Raw genomic sequence first — 23,847 nt, forward strand, 5'->3', positions numbered from 1 at the left:
AAAACAGAAACTAGGACACTATGAAACCAGAGTGCCAGGCACTAGCACCTAGTGCATTCCAGCTGTTCGCAATGGTAAGATAGTTTCTGTACAGCTACAGCAGCCTCCTCTTTTCTGGTGGTGGTTCGTCCAACACACAGCAATTTATTGTTTGGCTTTAGGTGGATCTGTGCAGTGGCTCCAGATTCAGTGCTGGGCTGCCATGGATTCACAGAGTCCAGCCATCTCAAAGTGCTAGCTAGCTAGCCCCCATTGGCAGCTAGTAATTTCATGCTTTTCTACTTAGGTACAAATTCAATGTCCATGGTGCAGGGAGGGTGTTCCAGCACACTCATCATCCTAGACTCACAAAAGGTAGAAAGGGAAAAAAGAGGAATGAGGGTTAAATTAAAGGAAGGTGCAAAGAGAAACAGAAGAACTATATGTAAGTGTGGATCCAAGTTTGGAGGTCAGGAAAGGTGTGTGTGTGTGTGTGTGTGTGTGTGTGTGTGTGTGTGTGTGTGTGTGTGTGTGTGTGTGTGTTTGTGTGTGCATGTTGGGGGTAATAGTGAATTTAAAGCAGAGAACAAACAGAGCGTTGGCTCCTGTATCCCCCCTCCTTCAGTTCCTGCTCTGCCACACCAATGATGTGGGGAAATTGGGTGTCCTTGAGAGTGACGAGGAAGGGAAGGTTTGGATCCGAGAAAATTAATGACTACCAAAGCCATCTCAGGCTAGTGTCTCTAGATATTTGGCTTGTAAATTAAAACAACAACAACTAACAGTCCAATGGGAGGTTAGGTTCCTAAACGAGTTTATTATACACAGAGTTTAAGAAGAAGGAGGCAGTGTGCCTGTATAGCAAGAGTGGAGTACTGTTTATGTTCCTCACCAGGCTTTGCTACATGGAGGCCCAGAGAAGGGTGACAGAGTCGGTTCAGCTAGCCCGTCCATAAAATGTCGAGGTACCTCTCAGTTTTATTCACATCCTCATAGTTTGCTGGCACAGAGAGCCATTTAGGGGAGGAGAGATGATGAGAAAGCAGACCTCCCTTCTGGCATGTATGAGAACAGAAGATAGAAATTGGCTAGGTGAGTTTATAATGAAGACACCAAGGCAGTGATGTTTCTTTCTCAGATAAAAGCCAGAAAACACAAGATTTCATGATTAAGATATACCACACCCATAAATAGTCCATATGATTTGCTGATTTACTTTCTAGAAATGCTGTCCATTTTTATTCTAATGAAGTATACCAATGCAGAATTTCAAATGGTGGTTTTAAATGTAATCCCTGTGTCATCAGCAAAGAAAAAAAATAATATTTTAATTACAAAATTATTTTTTGTCAATAATTTAACAGATGAAGTAGAAAATACATACATGCATGTTGTAAGGAAAGAATTTTCTTCTACAATCAGTATGTTAGAAATATACCAACAAAAAATATAGGTGAAAGATACATAGGTCTTTGACATATTTGTTAACCAGTTAAAATTTTTTCTAGCTATAGATTTTTCTAATCTCTTTTCAGTTATGATCAAGTATCCTGAAAAGGCAATGTAGGGGAGACAGGGTTTCTCTCATCTTACAGTTCCAGGTTATAGTCCATCATTGTGGGGAAATCACAGTGTCAGTAGCTTGAAGCAGGAAATCACGTCATATCCTCAGTCGAGAGAAGTGAATTGCCTGCTTGCTTGCTTTCGCTCAACTTGATGTCTGTTCACTCACACAGTCCAAGATGCCCTGCCTGAGGAATGGTACCACCCACAGAGGGTTAGATCTTCCCAGATAAGTTAACTTAGTTAAGACAGTCCCCGCACAAATATGCCCACAATCTAACTCAATAAAGACAATTCTCCACAGCCTTTTGGATGTTAGTCTCCATTGAGAACTTACCAGTTCTTCTGATGGGCCTTCCTTTATATACAACAACCCTCTCTTACAGCTTTCAATACTATTTCTTTGTTCTGTGTATTTATTGTTTTAACTATGAAATGATGTCGAAAATTGTTCTTCTGATCCTGCTGATGTGGTGCTCTGTAAGCCTCATATCTGTATGGGCATCACTCTCCCTAGATTTGAGAATTTTTTCTGTGATTGTTTTCTGTACTTTAGAATTCTTTTCCTTGTTCTATGCCCATTATTTGTAGATTTGGTCTTTTCATTGTCTTCCAAGATTTTGTTTATTTTTTTAATTTGCCATTATATTTCATTAAATGATCCAATTTCTCTAATTAATCTCAAATGCCTAATATTCTAACTTCAGTATTTGTTAAGTTGTTGAGGCTTTCTACTGAACTATGTTTTGACTTATTTCTGAATATTTAATTACATTTTTGAGTTATACAGTGTTTCACTTATTCCACTCAGCTATTTGTATTTTCCTGGGATTCAGTTTATTCCTATCCTGTTCAAGTTCATTCAGATAGTTATGTCTGCTTTGAACCATTTGAACTCTGTGAACATGTTTATAATCATTTTTGAACTATGTTCACTTACTTTGTCCTCATTAGTGACTATTGCTGTGGAATTGGTGATTCATTGGGAGGCAATTTATTGATGAGGCTTTTGTTTTGTTTTGTTTTGTTTCTGGGCTTTCCTGCCCCCTCTCATATTTCTTGTGTTCTTACAATGGGACCTGGACATCTGAAGTTATATTGTAGGTTGTATCTTTTGAGATGAGATTTCTAGCCCACAATGCAGGCTGCCTGAGTTTCTAATAACATTCTGTCATTGCTGGAGGTCCTAGGCAGGTGTCAGGTTAGGCTTTGGTGATTACAGAGAGGGAACAGGGCGGGGATAAGAAATGTGTGGTCCCCAATGTGTGACTGATGAAAGTTGGGGTAATGCTGAGAATGGAAGGTCTGGGAGGTTATTTGCCAAGGTCTCCAAGTCTTATATGGTAGCTGAAGGATCTCTAATAGGTAACAAATGAGATGTTTGGTAGTCTACACCAGGGAAGGTGCAAGATGAAGAGATGTGGGGGCATTGACTGACAAAAGATAGGACTTTGGGAACCATGGCTGGGAAGGGTCAGGAGTCTGACCTGTGAGTCACTTTCCTAGGTCTCCATGTCTCCTGGGGTGGATTCTTGGGCCCTTTTCAGAAAGCGAATGGTGGTTTATGGGGTCCTAAGAAAGTAAGGACCTGAAAGTGGAAGTGTAGATTCACTTGCCAGAATCTTTGGTCTTTCGAGGCATCTAGAAAACCCTTAGCTGGTATTAGCCAGGGCTTTGGAGAATATTGAGAAAAGGGAGTTACAGAAAGAGACATGGGGTCCTGTCTAGGTTGCGGGTAGAGCTTTGAGGACTCCAACACAGAAATGGACCAGAAAAAAAATGGTGTGGTGTCCCAAATAAGCATTAGGCAGGATTTGGGCCTGTCAAAAGTGAAGAGGAATAGGAGACACCGAGTGCGTTATTGGGTATCTGGACCTCATGGGGCAGCTAGAAGATCAGACAACACTTTATTTTCTTATTTTATTAATTCTTTGAGAATTTCATGCAATATGTTATAATCACAATCACACACCTTTCCAAGCTCCTAAATCCACCCCAATATCTATACCTACCCAACTAAGTATTCCATTTTGTTAATTAGTAGGGGCCAATTATGAGTATGGGCCTTCTCTAGAGAGTAGGCTTACCAGGACCACACCTTTAATAAAACACACATTCTTCATTTGATCATCTAGTGACAAAATATTTGACATTTTTACTTTTTGACAATTAGAATTATATTGCTATGAATATTTGTTACTAGTTTTTTGTGTGCCTGTTTTAGATGACTGGAATATGAATGGAATGACTAGATGATATAATTCTGTATTTGACTTTTTGAGGAACAATCAGCATTTTATCCATACTGACTAAGAACTTTACATTCTTGCTAGTAATGTACAGAGTTCTAATTTCTCCAGAGCTTCACCGACAATTTTTGCTGTAACTATTAAAAAACATACTTTGATCAGAAAAAAACTGATAGTTTTGATTTGTATTTTCCTCATGGTTTACAATAATAAGCATTTTTTTATGCTTATTGGCCATTTGTTTATTGATTGTTTTTAATTTTGGTTCTTTTTTTTTCTTATTTTTTATTAGTTCTTTGACAGTTTTGTACAATTCATTCTGACTGTATTCATCCCACACACACACACATTTCCTATCCAGTTAGGGTTTCTGTTGCTGAGATTAAACACCATGACCAAAAGCAAGTTGGGCTGGAAACAGTTTGTTTGGCTTATGCTCCCACATCATATTCCATTATTGAAGGAAATCAGGACAGGAAATCAAACAGGGAAGGAACCAGGAAGCAGGAACTGATGTAGAACCTGGAGGCAGGAACTGATGAATAGGCCATGTAGATGTGGTGCTTACTGTTTTTTTCCTTCTGTCTTACTCACCCTGCTTCCTTATAGAACACAGGACCACCAGCCCAGGTTTGGCACCACACACAATGGCCTTGACCCTCCCCCATCAACACTAACTGAGAAAATGCTCTACAGAATGACCTACAGCCATCTTTTGGAGGCACTTTCTCAATCGAGGCTCATTACTCTTAGATGACTATAGTTTGAGTCAAGTTGACATAAAACTAGCCAGAATACTTTTCACACATATCCCCTATCTGTATTCACCCAATTTAGTGTCTTTTTCCTAATCCATCAAGACCAATTTGTGCTTAGATGTGTGACATTCTACTGGAGTGTGATGGGCTTACCAGTGCTACAGGGGCTACAGTCTTAGAGAAAACTGACTCTTCCTCTCCTAGCAGCTAAAGATTGCCACTAGCTCTTTGGCCTGTCTTAGACTTAACATACTTCCTGAAGGTGCTTTGCTTGTGAAAAGAGAAGGAAAGGAATCATCAGTCTTACCCAGCTATGAATCTTTTAAGCTACAGTAATGTCTGGCCTGGTAAAATATGCACATTAATAAAAGTGTAGCATGAACATCAGGTAGTAACCAACCACTTTCTGGTTAGATTTAAATCCTGTTCCACAAATGAAATCCATACATGGCACCTTGTCAGGGCATGAAACTATAGTTAAATAGGCCATAAGGGAGTTCCTACTATTATTCTGCAAAATGGACATAGGACTAAACCAATAGCTAGTGATGTATCATTATACCTACAGATTAATGCATCTCTTAATTCTCATCAGAGAAGTTGCTATTTGTAGTAGATGATGATTAGAAGAGACACCCACAACTGTATATGGAATACTTACATGATATTTTCCAATCAAAGTGTTTTCTGCTCTCAAGGTAGAGCTACCAGGAATTGTTTGATGGTTGGTTTTTGTTTTGTTATTGTTGTTCATTTGTTTTTGTTTTTTTCTGGAATGATAAAAAAAATAAGAGAATTTTTAACTGTATTCTGTTTTACACTTTCCTAATTACTGTACCTGGTTGTCAATTTCATGTTGTATTATAGCTGTGTCATATAGAACACTTCTTTGGTGTTTTGATTATTTCCCATTATTCACCCTACTCAAAATTAAGAGACTAGAGCTACATATCATATATGTAAAATATAATATTAAGAAATGCATCTTTCCCAGTAAGCATTTAAAAATCCCAAGCCCTTTAACCAGTTTGCCTTGTGGACATGTATCTATGGAAAATTAATGGTATAAATGGAGGTAAAAAGCTGTATATGTAAAGGCAAGACTCAGAAAACATTTTCTTTCTTCATTTTTCCATGATTTTACCAATAGACAACTAAAGTTACTTAGGAAATTTGACCTCGTTTATAAATAATAACAATAAAAACAATCTACTGGAATATAAATGTATGTTTTAAAATATTAAATAAAAAGAGGAAATGTAAGTTTATACATACCACATAATTGCAATTACAGATTGAGGACTATATACCCCAAATGCTTTGGCCCAAAAATAAATCAGATTTCATAGGCTTTTTTTTTTCTTCTGATTTTGGAACATTTGAGTACACTTTAATGCTTAAGTATTGATAACCTCAGAATCTGAAATTTAAAAAAAAGACTGAAATCTTTAACTTTGATTTGCTTTAAGTGTTCTGGATATCAGGGCTTTTCATATTTTGGATTTGTGGATTACATATTCACTCAATATAATAATAACAAAAATCCCAAAACTTTGCCTGGGATAAAGAATAGAAACCAATTCTTTGAAATTATTACTCAATTATCTCTGTAAGGCAAATTCACATAATACTCTAGCTTGTTATAGGGTTGAACTCTGAAAGACATCGTTTGTGATTTCCATGTACTCCTGGATCATTTTTACATTTGTTTTAGAGACTTGACTCTAGTTTGAGGTTTTCAGATTGAATAATATACTTAAATGTTGTATTACTTCAAAACATCAATTAATGTTGTTTATTTTATGTTTATCATGTTGAGCTGTGAACTTAGTAATATGATTTTGTCTAATATCAACATGCCACTGAACAGTTTAGCATATTTCTTGAACTCTCCTTGTTTCCACATACAGATTTTTGTGAAACAAGAAAATATGATATTTAAACTTTATAAAATAATATTTTTTTCCAGGTGTCCCATTGCCTAAAGCAGATGTTTCTGAGCCCCTGGTTGCCAGTTCACCAGTGAAGAGAGCTCGATGTGCAGATCCTCTAAGTGAAGAGGAAGATAAAGTAAAAGAAGATCCTTTGACCATCTCTGAACTAGTATACAATCCCAGTGCCAGCCTGCTCCCTACCCCAGTGGATGATGATGAAATCAACATGCTCTTTGACTGTCCATCTAGGCTCGAATTAGAAAGAGAAGACACAGATTCATTTGAGGAACTGGAAGCAGATGAAAATGCCTTTTTGATGGCTGAAGAGGAGGAGCTAAAGGAAGCTCGTCAAGCTTTGTCATGGAGCTATTCCATCCTGACCGGCCATATCTGGGTCAACCCCCTGGTCAAGAGTTTCTCCAGGCTCCTTGTGGTGGGCCTGGGACTGCTGCTGTTTGTATTTCCCCTGCTCCTCCTCCTTTTGGAGTCAGGTATTGATCTCTCCTTCTTATGCGAAATTCGTCAGACACCAGAGTTTGAGCAATTTCACTATGAATATTATTGTCCCCTGAAGGAGTGGGTGGCTGGGAAGGTCAACATCTTCCTCTACATGCTGGGCTGTTCCTAGGTTCATATCTGATGAGACTAAGGGCTATCTTCAATACTGGTGGTATCATTTTCAGTAGATGCTAGGTTTTGATTGGCCTTGAGCTGTCAAGATGTGTTCTTTTCTCTTAACTGACTGCTCAAACCTTGAAATTAGTTTTCTGTACTTCACTGAATTTAAGTTAATTTAAATCAAATATAATTCTTTTAGTTATCCTTCAGAAAGGCAGCCTTGAAGTAACCAAAAAAAAAATTCTCCTTACCATACCATAGCATGTAGTACATTGGAGTTAGGTATTCCTGTTTCTTTATTGTGAACTATAATGTTCAGAATCAGAATTTTAGTAAAAATACAAGAAAAATCTTTTTAATATAACCTTTGGTGAAAATAATATCCTCTTACTGATGCCTATACAAATAAGTTGATGCTGAGTTTTTCTTTCAGTTTTTTTTAACAAAAAAAAAATATTTTTATGTGTTCTAACTATTTTGGTAAATTTTTAGCAAAAAAAGCTTTCTGGAATTATTTAAGTACACATATTGTAAAACTAATGCACATGGAATTTTTTAGTGTTTTGGCACCTGATTTTTTTAAAGATATTTTTTGGCTAACTAATCCCATAATTTATTACCTGCATATGACTTTGAAAAACAATAGTAAGAAACTATAGTAAGTATTCAAAACAGATGATTGAACTAGAAGATGTGAACAAGGAGAACACTGAGTTGACATTGTAGGGTCTAGTTTTCAAAGTTTTCAACAAGATAATCTTACAATTTCATTTGCATTTTGCCCATATGTTTGGGCTGGGGAAGCAGAGTGTTTTTAAAAGAAATTGAAACTACTTGTAATAGTAAAATTGTAAAAGATCCACTAGTTAATTGTTTATTGTTTACTAATCTGTGTGAAAGCAGGAGGAGTTTGGCAAATAGAAGGTAGCAAAGAAGAGTTCTGGTGAGACAGCTAGCCAAGAGGTGATAAGCTTATGGTTGCTTTTATGGAAGTGATGGTGATACATTTGGCACTCAATGTAAAGAGCTGTGCACTCAATTTCTGAGTTCACAAAACCATGTTTAGTTAATAAAAGTGGAGAAATTTTAAGGTGAATATTTGGGATCCCTCATGCTTTTCATTGTGATTCTCTGGATGAAATTTTAAGGGTGTGTGTGTGTGTGTGTGTGTGTGTGTAAGTAAGAGAGAGAAATAGACAGACAAAGACAGTGAGACAGACAGGGGGAAGAGACATGGAGATGGAGAGAGAGAGAGAGAGAGAGAGAGAGAGAGAGAGAGAGAGAGAGAGAGAGAGAGAGATTTCCTTTATGGGTTTCTTTAAGTTCTGAACTCTTGTAATTGAGGCTACCATTGAAATAATTAAGTGAATCATCAGATGATACACCATTTCTGTTTGGTGAAGTAGACAATGGAAGAGAATAATAGACAAAGGGAATGATAAATCCTGTAGTACATTCCTTCATATCAGTGAACCCAAGATAGAAAACATCTGGTGCTTTCCATTGCTGGTCACTTACCAACACTGTATAAAGAGTAAGAATCAAAAGAGTAGGGAGATTTTACCTATGTATGAAAAGATCCCATTGCCTTTGATTATGAAGAGATTGGACACACAAATTGAGTACTACAGCCATGCTTACTTAGTGCAGCTCTGAGTGTTTTATTAGATGATTATTTTGAAAGTGAACTTTGAAAGTCAGCTCTCGGGACTTTGAGTTGAATGCATTATAATATATACTTGCTATTGTATCCATAATTTATACAGATATAGAAATATATTTTCTATAACTGGAACTTTAAGCCTTTTTTTCTAAGTTTGCTACTGATCAGCATTTTGATAGAAATTTTAATTTTTCTCTTTTTCTCTCATATGACTTTGAACTCATACTCTCTGGCATAGGGAAATTCCAGTGCAGTTGGTAAAAAAAAAAAAAAAATGCCACTGTTTTAATTGTGCTTCCTATTTTCTTTGAAGTGCTGACCAAGATAACTCATCTGGGCTTCTTTTAAAAATAATGTTTAAGTTAAATAATATTTTTAAATTATGGAAATAGCATGTTTATATTATAAAATATAAAAAGAAAACAAGACAGATATAACATGTAATACATGCATGCAGATTTGTAATGAGGAACAAGATGCAGATAGTTTTAACATTAACAGCCTGCATCACCCTTTTCTTGAGGAACAGTTCATTGTGGATTAGAAATACTTTTAGGGAAAGATAGAATAGGGACCGCTAAATTAACACAATAATGATAAAGCCTAACACTGGGATCCTATAATGTCATTTATTTGGTATAGAATTAAAGCCTTTAAGAAATATGCATTTATTGTTAAAAAGATTTCATCAGATGTTTAAATCAAATGAAGAAGGGATTCTTCAAAGGATAGCCAGTATATAAAATAGTGAGACTGAGAGTTCAAAGCAAGTACATTTGCATTTGAGTATTCTATTCCATTGGTATATGTGTATTTACAAAAGATATGTATGTATGTATGTGTTTGTATAGATATAGCCCACATGCCTTTCATACATACTTACTTGTGCTAATTTTGCCCCAGGTGAGGAATTTGTGGAATAATTTTGCTCCTTTCTCTCTCAGACATTGTGATATCATGATATGTAGAGCCTTAAGTGCTTAATTATTTCATGAAAGTACTTTGTGTACATTTGTGGATTTGTGTACACAGAGAGAGCGAGAGAGCAAGTAAATGTACACACAATTGTCTTTAGTGCTAATATGAGCTCTATAATGAGAATGATGTAGGTAAAGGATCACTTATTTCTGAGCTTGGAACATGATGTGTATTATGTATTTACAGTATATTTTGTAGTTTGTCTAATATTTATGAACATAACTCTGGGAAGAATTTACAATGAGTTAATTTCATTGAAGTAACAAGAGATATGGGGGCCATATTACTGTTATTGAAGATGTATCTTTGTATAGTGGAATTAGCATTTCTATGTCAACATCCAGAATGTTTGTCTGTTAATATGGTAGCAGGAATCACTAATAAAATACTCTGGGGTAAAATATTTTTTCAATCATTCAGTTTTATTTTATGTAAAGTAATGGGTGGAAACTATAGAGGGATGTGTGTTAGGTGATGAAGGAAATTACCTAAGATTCTACTGAAGTTACTAAGGCCCAAGCAGAAAAATAAGCATTAAAAATGCACTCCACTTTAAAAGAAATGATTGGTCAAATTAATGGTAGAGGAATATGCTTGGGACTCAGTCTTTTTGTGCAAAACCATGATCCAGGCCCACTTAGTTCTTTTCCACTGTCCTTTTCAGCCATTTCTTCTCGCCAATCTAAATTCCTTTGTGACTCCCTGCAGATACACAGAATTTGTTTCTACCAGAGACCCAGAGCCACAACAGTTGTCTGGAAATCATTAAACTCAAAGGATTAAAGACCACACATTTTTCTCCTTCCTATTACACTTTTCCTTGTTCCTATCCTCCAGTCAGGTCTCTCCAGACTTACTCTTAAGCTGGCTACTTCCTACTTACCTCAGCCCCTCCTCCCAGCCTACTTCTGTCCCTTTTGGACTTGATGCAAACCCAGGACCAAAGTAGCCTTAGTTCTTCCCTGCCATGCCTTGTAGATCAACTGTATTCTGTTGTGACTCCCCATGTAAATGCAGAACCACTATCAGGAACCCCACAACCACCACACTAGGGTGGGAATCAGGGACCTCATAGCACCACACTGGGCTAGGACCCAGATTCGGCAACAGTAACCAAAGGAAAAAAAAACCCACACAACAAAAGCAAGACATCAAAATCTCTTCAAATACCATAATTCCAGATGCCTGAATCCTAGCAAAAAAACAAAACTATGAACAATTAAAACAAGATGTCTCCTCCAGAAGCCAGAAACCTTATTGTAATATGTCCTGAGGAAAGAAATTTAGCTAAAACACAAGACAAGGACTTCAAAATAGGAATTACACACGTTCAATGACCTTAAATATGATATAAATAAATGCCGTAATGAAGACCATGGAAACACAAACAACTGAATAAAAAATAATAATAATTCCAGAAATGAAAATAGAAGGAAATAGAACCACTGAAGAAAACACAAACTGAAATAAAACTGGAGATGAAAAACTCAGGATGTTGAACTAAAAGCTCAGGGGTAATCCTAACCAACAGATTAAAAGACATGGAAGAGAAAATTTTCAGAACTGAAAACCAGGTAGAAGAAATGGATAGCTCAGTCAAAGAAAATGTTAATTGTTTCATTTTGTTTTATTTTTTCAAGACAGGATTTCTCTGTGTAGACCTGCCTGTCCTGAAATTCTCTCTGTAGAACAGGCTGGCCTCAAACTCACAGAGCTCTGACTGCCTCCACTTCCTGAATACTGGGATTAAAGGCATGCATCTCCACCACCACTTGGTGAAAATGTTAATTCCTTTAACAACAACAACAACAACAATCCAAGTGTAAAACATCCAGGAAATCTATGACATGATAAAAAGAGTAAAATTATAATTAATAGGTATGAAGAAAGGAGAAGAAACCCAAGTAAAAGGTATAGACAATACTTTAAACAGAATAATAGAAGAAATTTTCCCAATCTAAAGGCAGTGATTAAAGTAAAAGCATAGACAACACCAAATAGACAAGAACAGAAAATAATTTCCCTATCACACATATTATTCAAAATACTCCATGTGCAGAACAAAGGGTATTGAAAGATGCAAGGGGAAAAAGAACATGTAACATACAAAGGAAGGGCCATTATAATAACATCTGATTTTTTTTTTAGTGGAGACCCTGAACGTCTAAAGGGCCAACCAGATGTTATGAAAACTCTGAGAGACTACAGATCACAGTCCAGACTACTATACCCAGAAACACTATCAATTACAACTGACAAAGAAAAATGTTCCATGGTGAAAGCATATTTAAGCACCGTCTACCAACACAGCTCTATAGAAGGCACTAGAAGGAAAACATCAGTCTGAAAGCTGACTGCATCCAAGGTGACACAAGTAATAATAATCCTGGAACAAACAATCAAAAGAGAGAGGGCAAAGTCCATACCATAACAATAAAATAAGAGGAATCAATATTGTTTATTAATAACTCAATATGAATGGTCTCGATGCCCCAATTAAAAGATACAGATTAACAGACTGGATTAGATAACAGTATCCATCTTTCTGCTGCATGCAAGAAACACACCTCACCATCAAGGGTAGACACCAGCTCAAGGTGTAAAGGCTGGAAAAGGATATTCCAAGCAAATGTAACTAGGAATAAGCAGGTGAAGCTATTGTAATATCTGATGAAATAGACTTTAAACTATAACTAATAAAAAGAGATAGAGAAGGTTACTACATTTAAGCAAAAATTCACCAAGAGGATATTGCGATTCTAAACATTTATGCACCAAACAAAAGGACACCTATTTTCATAAAAGAAGCACTGCTGCAGCTAAAAATCACATATTGCCCCTTACACAGTGATAGTGGGTAACTTCAGTACCCCACTATTACCAACAAACAGTTCATCTAGAAGAAATAATTAAATAAACAGAGAAATGTGGGAGTTAAATAACATCATAAACCAAATGGGTGTAGCATACATCTATAGAACATTCCACTCAAAAACTAAAGAAAATTCCTGCTTCTCAGAAGCTCATGCAACTTTTTCTAAAATTGAGTGCATATTAGGATACAAAGCAAGTTTAAACAAATGAAAGAAAATTGAGATAACACCCTGCATCCTATCTGGCTACTATGAATAAAAGCTGACTATCAACAAAAAAAACAGCAGAAAGTATGGGAACTGAACAACTCAACTGAAAGAAAAATATGTCTAGTCAGAAACCTAAAAGGAAATTAAAAATGTCCTAGAATTGAGTGAAAGTGAAAATATATTATACCCAAACATATAAGACACAAAGAAGGCAGTTCTAAGAGACAAGTTATTAACACTAAGTCCCTACAGTATGGTATTGGAGAGATCTCATAGTAATTCAAACACATACCTAAAATCTCTATAAAAGTAAGAAGAAAGAATATCCAAAAAAAGTAGATGGGAAGAAATAATCAAATTCAGGGCTGAAATCAGTAAAATAGAAACAAATAAGCAAACAAAACAAATACAAAAAATGAAATAAAGAGTTGGTTCACTGAAAAAAATCAGCAACATTAACAAACCCTTAGCCCAATTAACCAAAAGATGGAGAGAAAAGACCCAAATTAATAAAACTAGAAGTGAGCTGGGCGGTGGTGGCGCACACCTTTAATCCCAGCACTCGGGAGGCAGAGCCAGGCGGATCTCTGTGAGTTCGAGGCCAGCCTGGGCTACCAAGTGAGTTCCAGGAAAGGCACAAAGCTACACAAAGAAACCCTGTCTCGAAAAACCAAAAAAAAAAAAAAACTACAAGTGAAAAGTAAGACATTACAACAGACACCAATGGAATTCAGAAGGTCAATGATATTTTAAATTTCTTGATATATATGACCTACAAAAGTCAAATCAAGGTGGAATAAGTGACTTAAATAAGCAGAAAAACCCTAGGAAAATAGAAGCAGTAATTAAAAATCTCCCAACCGAAGAAGCTCAGTCATGTATTCAGTGTAGAATCTATACTATACATTCAAAGACCTAATGGTAGTGTAGTAAAATATTATTTTAAGATGTGTTACTTTTGTTTATGTTGCATTTATTTAACTCTGTGAAGCTGTGTTACTGTGCCTGTGTGAAACAACCCCATGGTTTAATAAAGAACTGGCCAATAACAAGGCAGGAGAAAGGATAGGCGGGGCTGGCAAGCAGAGAGTATATATAGAAGGAAAAAACTGGGAGGAGGGAGCGAGGATCTTGGAGCCAGAGTAGGAGGAGGACTCCAGGGGCCAGTCACTCAGCTATACAGCAAGCCACAGAGTAAGAGTAGAATTTACAGAGGTTAGAATAGGAAAAGCTCAGAGGCAAAAGATAGATGGGTTAATTTAAGGAAAACTGGCAAGAAACTAAGCCAAGCTAAGGTGGGTCATTCATAATTAAGTATAAGCCTCTGTGTGTGATTTATTTGGAAGCTGGGTGGCAGGCCCCCAAGAAAAGAGAAAAAAAAACATGGTAGTGGTCCTCAAATAATTCCAAAAAAATAGGAACTGAAAGAACTTTTCCTAATTCTTTTTATGAAGCCACTCTAATCATTGATACCAAAGACACAAACAAAAAAAAAAGGAAATTATAGAACAATATTTCTTATGAAGATATATCTTAGTTACGTTTCTATTGCTATGAAGATACACTATGAGCATGACAACTTATAAAAGAAAGCATCAATTTGGTGGCTTGATGAGTATTTCAGAGGGTGAGTCCATGAGCATTACCATGGTGGGGAATATGTCAGTAGACACACAGGCATGGTATTAGAGCAGTAGCTGGGAGCTTATATTTTATCTACAAGTTGGAGACAGACAGACAGACAAACACAGAGAGAAAGACTGGACCTGACATGAATATTTGAAGCCTCAAAGGCCATCCCCAAACACCTCCTCAAACAAGGCAATATCTCGTAAGACTTCCTATGGTATTTTGAATAAAAATGGCTCATATATTTGAATGTTTGGTAATTAGGCAGTGTAACTATATGAAAAGATTAAAAGGATTAGAAGGTGTGGCCTTGTTTGAAGAATTATGTCATTGGTAATGGGCTTTGAGGTTTCCAAAACCTATGCTAGGTCCAGTTCTTGTTTCTCTTTCTTTCTCTCTCTCTCTCTCTCTCTCTCTCTCTCTCTCTCTCTCTCTCTCTCTCTCTCTCCCTATAGATCAGAATGCAGAACGCTTCCCACCATGATGATAATGAATAAACCTGAAACTATAAACAAGCTCTCAACTAAATGCTTTCTTTTGTAAGAGTTGCCATGGTTGTGGTGTCTCTTTGCAATAATAGAACAAGAAATTCCCCAAAAAAGTTCCATCAATTAAGGATCAAGCCTTCAAATATATGACTCTATGGGGAACATTTTTATTCAAACCACCACAATACAGATGCAAAAATGCTCTATAAAACACTTGCAAACTAAATTACAGAACATATAAAAAATTATACAACCATGATCATGTTAGCTTCATCAAAGATGCATGCATATAAATCAACACATGTAAATCAGTAATATAACCCATCATATTAACAGACTGAAAAATCTCTTTAGATACAGAAAAGCCCTTTGATACGATCCAATATCCCCTCGTGATAGAAGTCTTGGGAGATTCTGCATACAAGGGACATATTACAGCATAATAAAGGTAATTTACAGCAATCCTACAGCCAACATCATCTTACATGGAGAGAAATTCAAAGCATTTCCACTAAACACAGGAAGAAGACAAGTCCACTATCTCCACACCTATTGAATATGGTACCTGAAGTCTGGGCTAGAACACTAACCCAGCTGAAGGAGATCAAGAGGATACAAATAGGAATGGAAGGAGGCAAAGTATCTTTTTGTCAAATACATGGTTTTAAACATAAAAGGCCCTAAAGACTTCACCAGTCAACCCCTACAGCTGATTAACACTTACAGAAAAGTTGTAGGATACAAAATTAACACATAAAAGTAGACTTCTATATATAAATGACAAACATACTGAGAAAGACATCAGGGAAACAATATCTAAAAATAAAACAGTAAAACAAAAATCCTAACACAATTCTTCACAGAAATGACAAGATCAATCTTTCACTTCATATTGAAGTGTGTGTGCGCGCGTGCGCATGAGCGTGCGTGTGCACACACACACACACAGACACACACACACACACACACACACACACACACACACACACACACGAAAGCCAAGGGTAGCAAAAAATATCCAGAAAAATAAAAGAACTCGTAGAGCTATCAGCATCACAATTTCAAGTTGTATTGCAGAGTATTGGCATAAAAACAGACACATTGAACAATGGAGCCTAATCAAAGACACAAACATAATTCTGAACACCTACGGACACCTGTTTTTTTTTTTGTTTTGTTTTTTTTTTTTTTGTTTTTTTTTTACAAGGAAGCCAGAAATAAACACTGGAAAAAAGCGAGCATCTCCAACACAAGTCGCTGGTCAAAGTAGATGGCTACACATAGAAGAATGAAAATAGGCTCATGTCTACCTTCTTACACAAAACTCAACTCCTGGTGGATGAAGGACCTAAATGTAAGACCAGATACACTGAATCTGATAGATAAAGTAAAGAATAAGCTTGAACTCATTGACACAAGAAAGGATTTTCTGAGCAGAACAATGACAATATAAGCACTAAGACTAACAGTTAATAAATGGGACCACATGAAACTAAAATCAGCAACAACAACAAGAACAACAAACGTCTGTGTAGCAAAGGATACCATCATGTGTGCAAAAAATGCCAGCCTACTGAGTGGGGAAAAATATCTTTACCAATTATGCATCTGATAGAGGATTAGTGTCTGGAATATATTTTTTAAAAACCTGAACATTAAAAAAATAAATATAGCCAGGCAGCAGTGGCACATGCCTTTAATTCCAGCACTCGGGAGGCAGTGGCAGGTAGATCTCTGTGAATTCAAGGCCAGCCTGGTCTACAGAGTGAGTTCCAGGACCGTCAGAACTACAGATAAACTGTGTCCCAGAAAGAAAGAAGAAAAGAAAGGAAGGAAGGAAGGAAGGAAGGAAGGAAGGAAGGAAGGAAGGAAGGAAGGAAGGAAGGAAGGAAGGAAGGAAGGCAAATATCCTAGTTAAAAATGAAGTATAAAGTTAAACAGAGTTCTCAAAAGATGAAAGACAAATGGCTGAGAAGCACTTTAATAAATGTTCAACATTCTTAGCCAGCAGAAAAAAATACAACTTAATTACTTTGAGATTTCATCTGACCCTAGTTAGAATGGACAACATCCATAAAACATTTGACAGCACATGCTGATAAGAGTGTGGGGAAAGGAGAACACATTCATTTCTGGTAAGAGTTCAGACTGGTACAGCTACTATGGACCTCAGTGTGAAGGTTCTTCAAAAAAGCTAAAAATTGATCTCCCACAAGATCCAGCTATACTGCTCTTGGGCATATACCCAAACTACTCTACCTCATACTACAGAGATACATACTCATCCATATTTATTGCCAGTTTATTCATAATAACCCGAAAATTGAAACAACCTGTATGTCCATTAACTGATGAGTGGATAATTAAAACAACATAAAATTATTCAGCTTTTAAGCAAAACACAATTATGAAATTTTCAGGTAAATAGATGAAGATAGAAAATACCATCCTTAATGAGGTAACCCAGACCCAAAAAGACAAATTATGCATGTATTCTCTTTTTAACTTTATTCTCTTTTAGCTTTCAAGCTTTAGATACTTATATTTAAATAAATATCCACAGAGGTTAGGTAGCTAGTAAGAGACCAGCTGGGGAGAAGAAGATATCCCAAGGAAGGAAAATAGCATATAGTGTTATAAAGAGATAAAGAGGAATACAGAAAAGGAACATTAAGTGGGGAGGAGAATGGAATGGCAGGATAAGGAGAGAATATGGGAAGGGTGAACAACCAATACTAAAGACCCTTTGAACAGCCATACAGAAACCTGCTACTATAGAAGCTTCCTAAAACATATGCATATATGAAATGAATTTAAATGGGATCACCATATAGTTAGCAAGATAATACCCCTAACTAAACATGTTATGCCACCAAGTAAAACCCCCAGTGCTGGGAATTGGTTATGTCTTTTAGAGTCATTAGACAAAAGGATCCCATAAACCACCCCCACACACACACACACAAAGGATCACAAGCTATTACTAAAGCTAATTATTACCTTCCACAACTACTTACTTATGTCATTGAACACAAAGAAATTGAGTTGGTATCCAACTAGAAGCTTCACCCCTACTGACTAGCATTCATAGTGCAAGAAGGTACTCTGTGCACAACTAGAAGAGAAAGTTAATCATCAAGAGTGCCCAGCTACAAACCCATAAACTACAACAGTGATCTGCCTGTAAAGTATATTAGTAGGATAGTGGCACAAATGTTATGGAAGAAACCAGCCACTTTCTTATTGGATTTAAGGCCTGCTCCAGGAAATGAAACCCATGCTCACTCAACACTGCTATGGTGCCAACATCCTGAAATTCGATAGGTCACAGACCCTAAGAGAAAACCTACTACTATTATTCTGCTAAATGAACATAACAAGGAAATGACTCCCAATGGCATAGTTCTATACCCTTAGACCAATGCATTGCTCAGCCTTCATCAGAAAAGTTCCTTCTTGTAATACATGGTAAATAACTCAGAGACCCACAGACCCACAGCTGGACGGTGTGCAGAGAGTAATTGGAGCATAGACATAGTTAAATGGGATGTCATTGTCAAGGCCCTCCCTTAAAGGATCAGAGATATGTGCAGAAGAGGGGGTACCTAGACTATAAGAGCCAGAGGAGGTATGTGACTCCAAGAAAATAGCATCTTCAAAACACAACAAGATCAATACACCCATAAACTCAGAGACTTGGAAGCATGCACAAGACCTGCATAGATTCAAACCAAACAAGATCTTAGCACTGAGAAGTGTACACAGAGTTCCACCCCTAACCAACACCTGCTAAGAAAGGGAAAATCAGTTTTCTACAGTGGAGTGTTACTAGGTAAATGAACCATACTCCAAAAAAGGCCCCATGCCCAGGAGTAGATGTACAACAAAAAATGGACTCATAGTTTTTGTTTTATTTTGGTTTTTGATTTTTCTTTGTCTTGTTTGCTTGTTTGTTGTGACTTTTGTTTTTGTTTTCTTTGAGAGACAGAGAGAGAGAAAATGAATGAATGAATGAATGAATGAATGAATGAATATAGCTGGTAGATAGGGAGATGAGCAAGATTTGGGAAAAGTTGGAGGAAGAGAAAAAGATATGATCAACATACATTGTATGAAAAAATAATAAAAAATGAGACATAGAAAATAAGCTGAAAAAATAGGAAAGATGATTTCAAAGTGTTAGAAATTAGGAACTATCACCACTGTCTAAAAGAAGGAGTCCATGTTCCAGAGAGGTGCATCAGACTTAACTCTTCTATGCTTGCCATGCAATTCCTCCCTCTGTCACAGGCTTGAAAGAATTTTATTATTGTACTTTTGCTGTCCTTCTGGTGTGTACTCCATTGCTGTAACAAATCTTCAGATGAATTTTGGCCTGAGTTCAGCACCACTCTTCACACAGCTGAAGAAGTAATACTGTATATGTGAAGCAGGATCAGCCCCTTGTTGAGGTTGTTTCCTGAATATGTTTTTTTCTTACTCAACTGTCCTGAGAAGGACAGAGTCCAAAGTCCAGGACAGAAAAGAGTTCAGAGCTTAATACTCAAAGTCTGCATGACTTAGGAACTTACAGTCCTGGTTCTGGCAGCTCTTATGGGTGCTCTTTTCAGTGTCCGTGAAGGTATTAACACCCATTGACATTTAGAGATTCATACATAGGCAAGGGCTTAGAAACAATGCATGCCTTTTCTTTTTTAAATTACACTGAGCATCACTCAATAATGTCACTAGATGAGGAAAGGGAAATATTCTTCTTCTGTTCCTAAATGAAGAGGAAATAGTTTTGATAATCAGCTCTAAGCCTTGAATCAACATTAAGAAATCTGAAATTTCTTACTACAGTGGGACATTTGTAATAAAATGTGTATGCTTTGTCTAGTGTTTCAAAGATAGGGTTGGATATGGGGAAATTGGATGGATGGGGCATATTTTCTTGGAGGCAGGTTGAATAAGTGTTTGTTGAGCCTAAGGGCTTCAAGAATATAGCACTTTACCACTTATTTATGGTGCAGTACTTTGAGTTTCTGACCCAAGTTCACATCTACTTTTCCTTTTTATCCGTTATTTTCTGCTGAGTCAAATAGAAGAAGACTCTCTCACAACTTTCCCTAAAGAGCAAGTATTAATGAGATGCTTTTGCCTATGGGGTGACTTCAGACATGGTTGTGGTTCATGGGACTTGAGCATCTTTGGGCTGACTTTCTCTACTTGAGGGAGATAATGTCCTGAAGGTCCCTACTTACATATCCTCCTACTTCTCTCTCTTTTCCTGTCTGTCTTGGACCTGCTTTTGGACTTCCAGTCTCTATGCCATAAACAGACTCAGCAGGACCTGCACATGGTGGACCCATCCAATATCGGTTCTCCACATTCCAACCTCTCTCTCTGACTGGGTGGATAAATTTGTGAGCCAGCCAAAAGGGCTCAGCTGTCATCACTTCAGAGAGGAAGAAAGAAACACCACTTAGCCTCAGACTTCAGCTGCATTGATCCATCCATTAGTAAAGCTGATTTGAATCATCTCTTGGCCATTGTGTCTTTTATCTACTGGGAATTGGAATGGTGGCATGGTGGTGGGTAATACCTAGGTCAGTGATACTTTGGTTGTGTTCCAAGGTCACAAAAAACAAAAGAAAGTATGCAGAAGGTTGTTCTTGGCTAAGCCCCAGGCATTAGAGGATGTTTGTCACCAATATGGGTCCTCACAGCCTTCACTAATGAGAGAAGGAACCAAGAATCAGTTAATAACTAATAGAGGATTGGTTGGAACCATATATCCCTATTCTATATCCTTCGTTACTGCACATATCTCTTTAGAAAAGGCACCAAGGTCATTTTCATGGTTATAGAATACTCTTAATAGGATAAAGAGATATTATCTGTGGGTACTACATATTAAAACACACCTTGCAAATTCTGGCAACTTCTCCAGCTAGTATCCATCAGTTTGATTCTAGTAAATCACAGAATTATTATTCTGATCATTGAATTTCTGGGGAGAATACACTTCAGGATGGAGAACATGTTATGAAAGCAATGTTAGTTTACATAAAATGTGACAGCTACATTGTTTGGAAGTAGTTAAAAATTCAATGTTCTTGTTTAGGTCTACTGTAATTTTGCTGATGTGAATCAAATCTAACCTCTGTTCAGTCAACCTAAATTTTATAACATGGTTTGAGGTTACAGTTATGCAAGCGGCAATTCAGGCTATAGCTTACAATGGTGGCCATGTAATTATAGTGCTTCCTGGTTAAGTGGTTACCAAATGCTTCATCCATATAAAAAATACGCATCTTTTGACGGTGAAACAGGATGTTTTGAAAAAGCACGCCATAGCAAAAGAAATCATCTAATACTATTCTGGGAACTCTGTACTCACTAGTTACTTTCTTTCAGCTGCTCTTCTAGGATGTTACTTTGTATTCGTGACAAACTGAAACAAAGTAGAATTACTGCTTTGCAATCACAGCACTCCCACTCTTCAACAATCATACGATCCGGGTATAGTTAGTTCAGTGATAGAGGACTTACCTAGCATGGGTGAAGCCCTAAGTACAGAATATACTTTCAGCACTAAAAAGAAAAGAGGACTCACATAGAAATTCACTACAATGCTTGTAGTATATATTTGACCCAAAATTATAAATTGTAGAGGAGAAAATTTTAAATTAAATGTTACAGATGAATATTAACAACCATTTCCCTAACCATAACCATGTTAGTAACAGTAAGTACAACCCTATACGTAAACTTGAATATATCCCTAATGCCAACCCTAAATATAACTCTAATACTAGTCTAGTCTTAAAGCTAATCCTAATCCTAACCCTAACCATCAGCCCATTCATATTCCTAAAACTAACCTTGTTCCTATCCCTCCAGCTAATCATAGCCTTAACAGCATAGTGAATTCTAACCATAATCCTAATAATAGCAAAAAATTAATATTAACCCTACCCCTATCTGTTACACGAACCCTTACTTACCTCAAGCATTATAGTTAGACCTAGTATTAACCCTAATTATAACATGAACATACCCATAACACTAACCCAATCTCTAACCATGTTAAAATAATAAGCCTAACACGAACTGCTAATCCTAATGGTAACCCTAAATTTCACATTTTCTCTACCCAAAACTTTAATCCTAATCTTAAAATGAGCCTACTTATAACCCTACCATACCCCAGTGTCCAAACCTCATGCTAATGCTAATAACCACAATCCAAAAATCTATCCTAACCATAACAATATTCTAGCCCTAAACCTAACCTTAATCCCAAACCTAATCCTGACTACAACCCAACATCTAACCCTAACACTAATGCTTATAAGAACACTAACCCTAAATCTATCCCTGACCATTAAAATATCACAGCCCTATCTCTAATCCTAAAACTAATCCTAAACTTAATCTAAACCTCAACACTAGACTCTAAGCCTAACCTAACCCTAATCCTATTCCTAACTCTAAACATTAAAACTATTTCATAGCATTAACCCTAACCTTAATCCTAGCCCCAACCCTGATCCTAACTCTAAACATATTCTTAAATTTAACCTTAACCCCAAACCTAACCATAAACTGAATTGTAGCAGTAACCTAAACTCTAATCCTTCTGGACCCTTTCTCTAACCTGATTCTTTTTTTTTTTTTTTTGGTTTTTCCGAGACAGGGTTTCTCTGCGTAGCTTTGCGCCTTTCCTAGAGCTCACTTGGTAGCCCAGGCTGGCCGCGAACTCACAGAGATCCGCCTGCCTCTGCCTCCCGAGTGCTGGGATTAAAGGCGTGCGCCACCACCGCCCTAACCTGATTCTTAAAACTAACCCTAAACCTTACCATACATAGACACACACACACACCAAAGACATGCATAGTAACAAAAAATCACATACCTTGACCCACAATCAATCAATCAATCAATCAATCTCTCTCTTCCCCTCCCTTCCTTCCTTTCTCCCTCCCTCCCCCTCCCTCTTTCTCTCTGTCTCTCTCTGTCACTCTCTCTGTCTCTCTCTGTCTCTGTCTCTCTCTGTCTCTCTGTCTCTGTCTCTGTCTCTCTCTCTCTCTCTCTCTCTCTCTCTCTCTCTCTCTCACACACACACACACACACACACACACATACACACACAACCATCCCTAACTCTAACCTGAACATTTTTTCAAATCTTAGCATTTAACCTAACCCTCACCCAGGCCTAACAATATTACTAAGCCTAGCCTTAACCTTAAAAGAAGGCTAGACCTAAGTCTGACCTTTACTCTTACCCTAGCCCTAGAACTACAATGACTCTCAGAATTACCCTAATCTTTTATCTAACCACAACAACATCTGTATTCCTAATCCTAACCATAACTCTGAAGTTAATATTTGGCTTTTAGCCAAATCTGAGCATCAGAAGACATTTTGGTCTGCTTGGTGCATGATCTCTATAGTTCTGAGAAGCAAAACTACAAAATAGCTTAAAACAATTGGGGTCTGTGTATGGTGAGAGAAAGGATGTGTGTTGGGGGTGGTAAGGATGGTGAGGGAAGGGGTATGTCTGTGGGGCCTGTGGTCATTTCTGAGCAATGATGAAAAGGCTTTAGAACTGAACTTGTCACTATGAAGGTTTCTACACTTGAACTGAGCTCAAAAAAATAAAATAAAATAAATAAATAAATAAAAACATAAGCTTTTTCTAAACATACACCTAACTATAAACCCTACCCAGTACTACCCTATCCCTATTCCTAATGGGAGCCCTACCCCTTACTCATAGATACACTCAAACACTCACAAATATCCAAACACAAACTCTTATACACAATGTCTCACATACTCACTACTGCACATGTTTATACATTCTTTCAGTCAAACACACATGCACAATCTTCACACACACAAACTCTTATGCATG

At 37.0% G+C, this 23,847-nt stretch overlaps 1 protein-coding gene and 2 non-coding genes across 4 annotated transcripts in view; all 3 read left to right on the forward strand.

Moving 5' to 3' along the window:
- The window catches only part of Frmd3 (FERM domain containing 3), a 219,931-nt gene extending 199,575 nt beyond the window's left edge, over window positions 1-20,356 (forward strand). The window contains exons 14-15 of one of the 2 annotated variants that reach the window (XM_006981404.4): window positions 6,519-6,974; window positions 20,245-20,356. In XM_006981404.4, coding sequence (XP_006981466.1) covers window positions 6,519-6,974; window positions 20,245-20,258 — 470 coding nt within the window. In that variant the 3' untranslated portion in view covers window positions 20,259-20,356. Of the gene's footprint in view, window positions 1-6,518; window positions 7,543-20,244 lie in introns of those variants that run through there. The other variant, XM_006981403.4, reaches the window with a different exon arrangement.
- Window positions 20,357-23,326: 2,970 nt separating this feature from the next.
- On the forward strand, window positions 23,327-23,391 carry LOC121827762 (small nucleolar RNA U2-19). Its single transcript, XR_006070063.1, has one exon. It is a non-coding gene; the product is annotated as a small nucleolar RNA U2-19 (small nucleolar RNA).
- Window positions 23,392-23,513: 122 nt separating this feature from the next.
- Window positions 23,514-23,582, forward strand: LOC121827761 (small nucleolar RNA U2-30). Its single transcript, XR_006070062.1, has one exon. It is a non-coding gene; the product is annotated as a small nucleolar RNA U2-30 (small nucleolar RNA).
- The last annotated feature ends 265 nt before the right edge of the window (window positions 23,583-23,847 follow it).

The sequence above is a fragment of the Peromyscus maniculatus genome, chromosome 2 (genome assembly GCF_049852395.1).
Source record: "Peromyscus maniculatus bairdii isolate BWxNUB_F1_BW_parent chromosome 2, HU_Pman_BW_mat_3.1, whole genome shotgun sequence".
NCBI classification, from domain to species: Eukaryota; Metazoa; Chordata; class Mammalia; order Rodentia; family Cricetidae; genus Peromyscus; species Peromyscus maniculatus.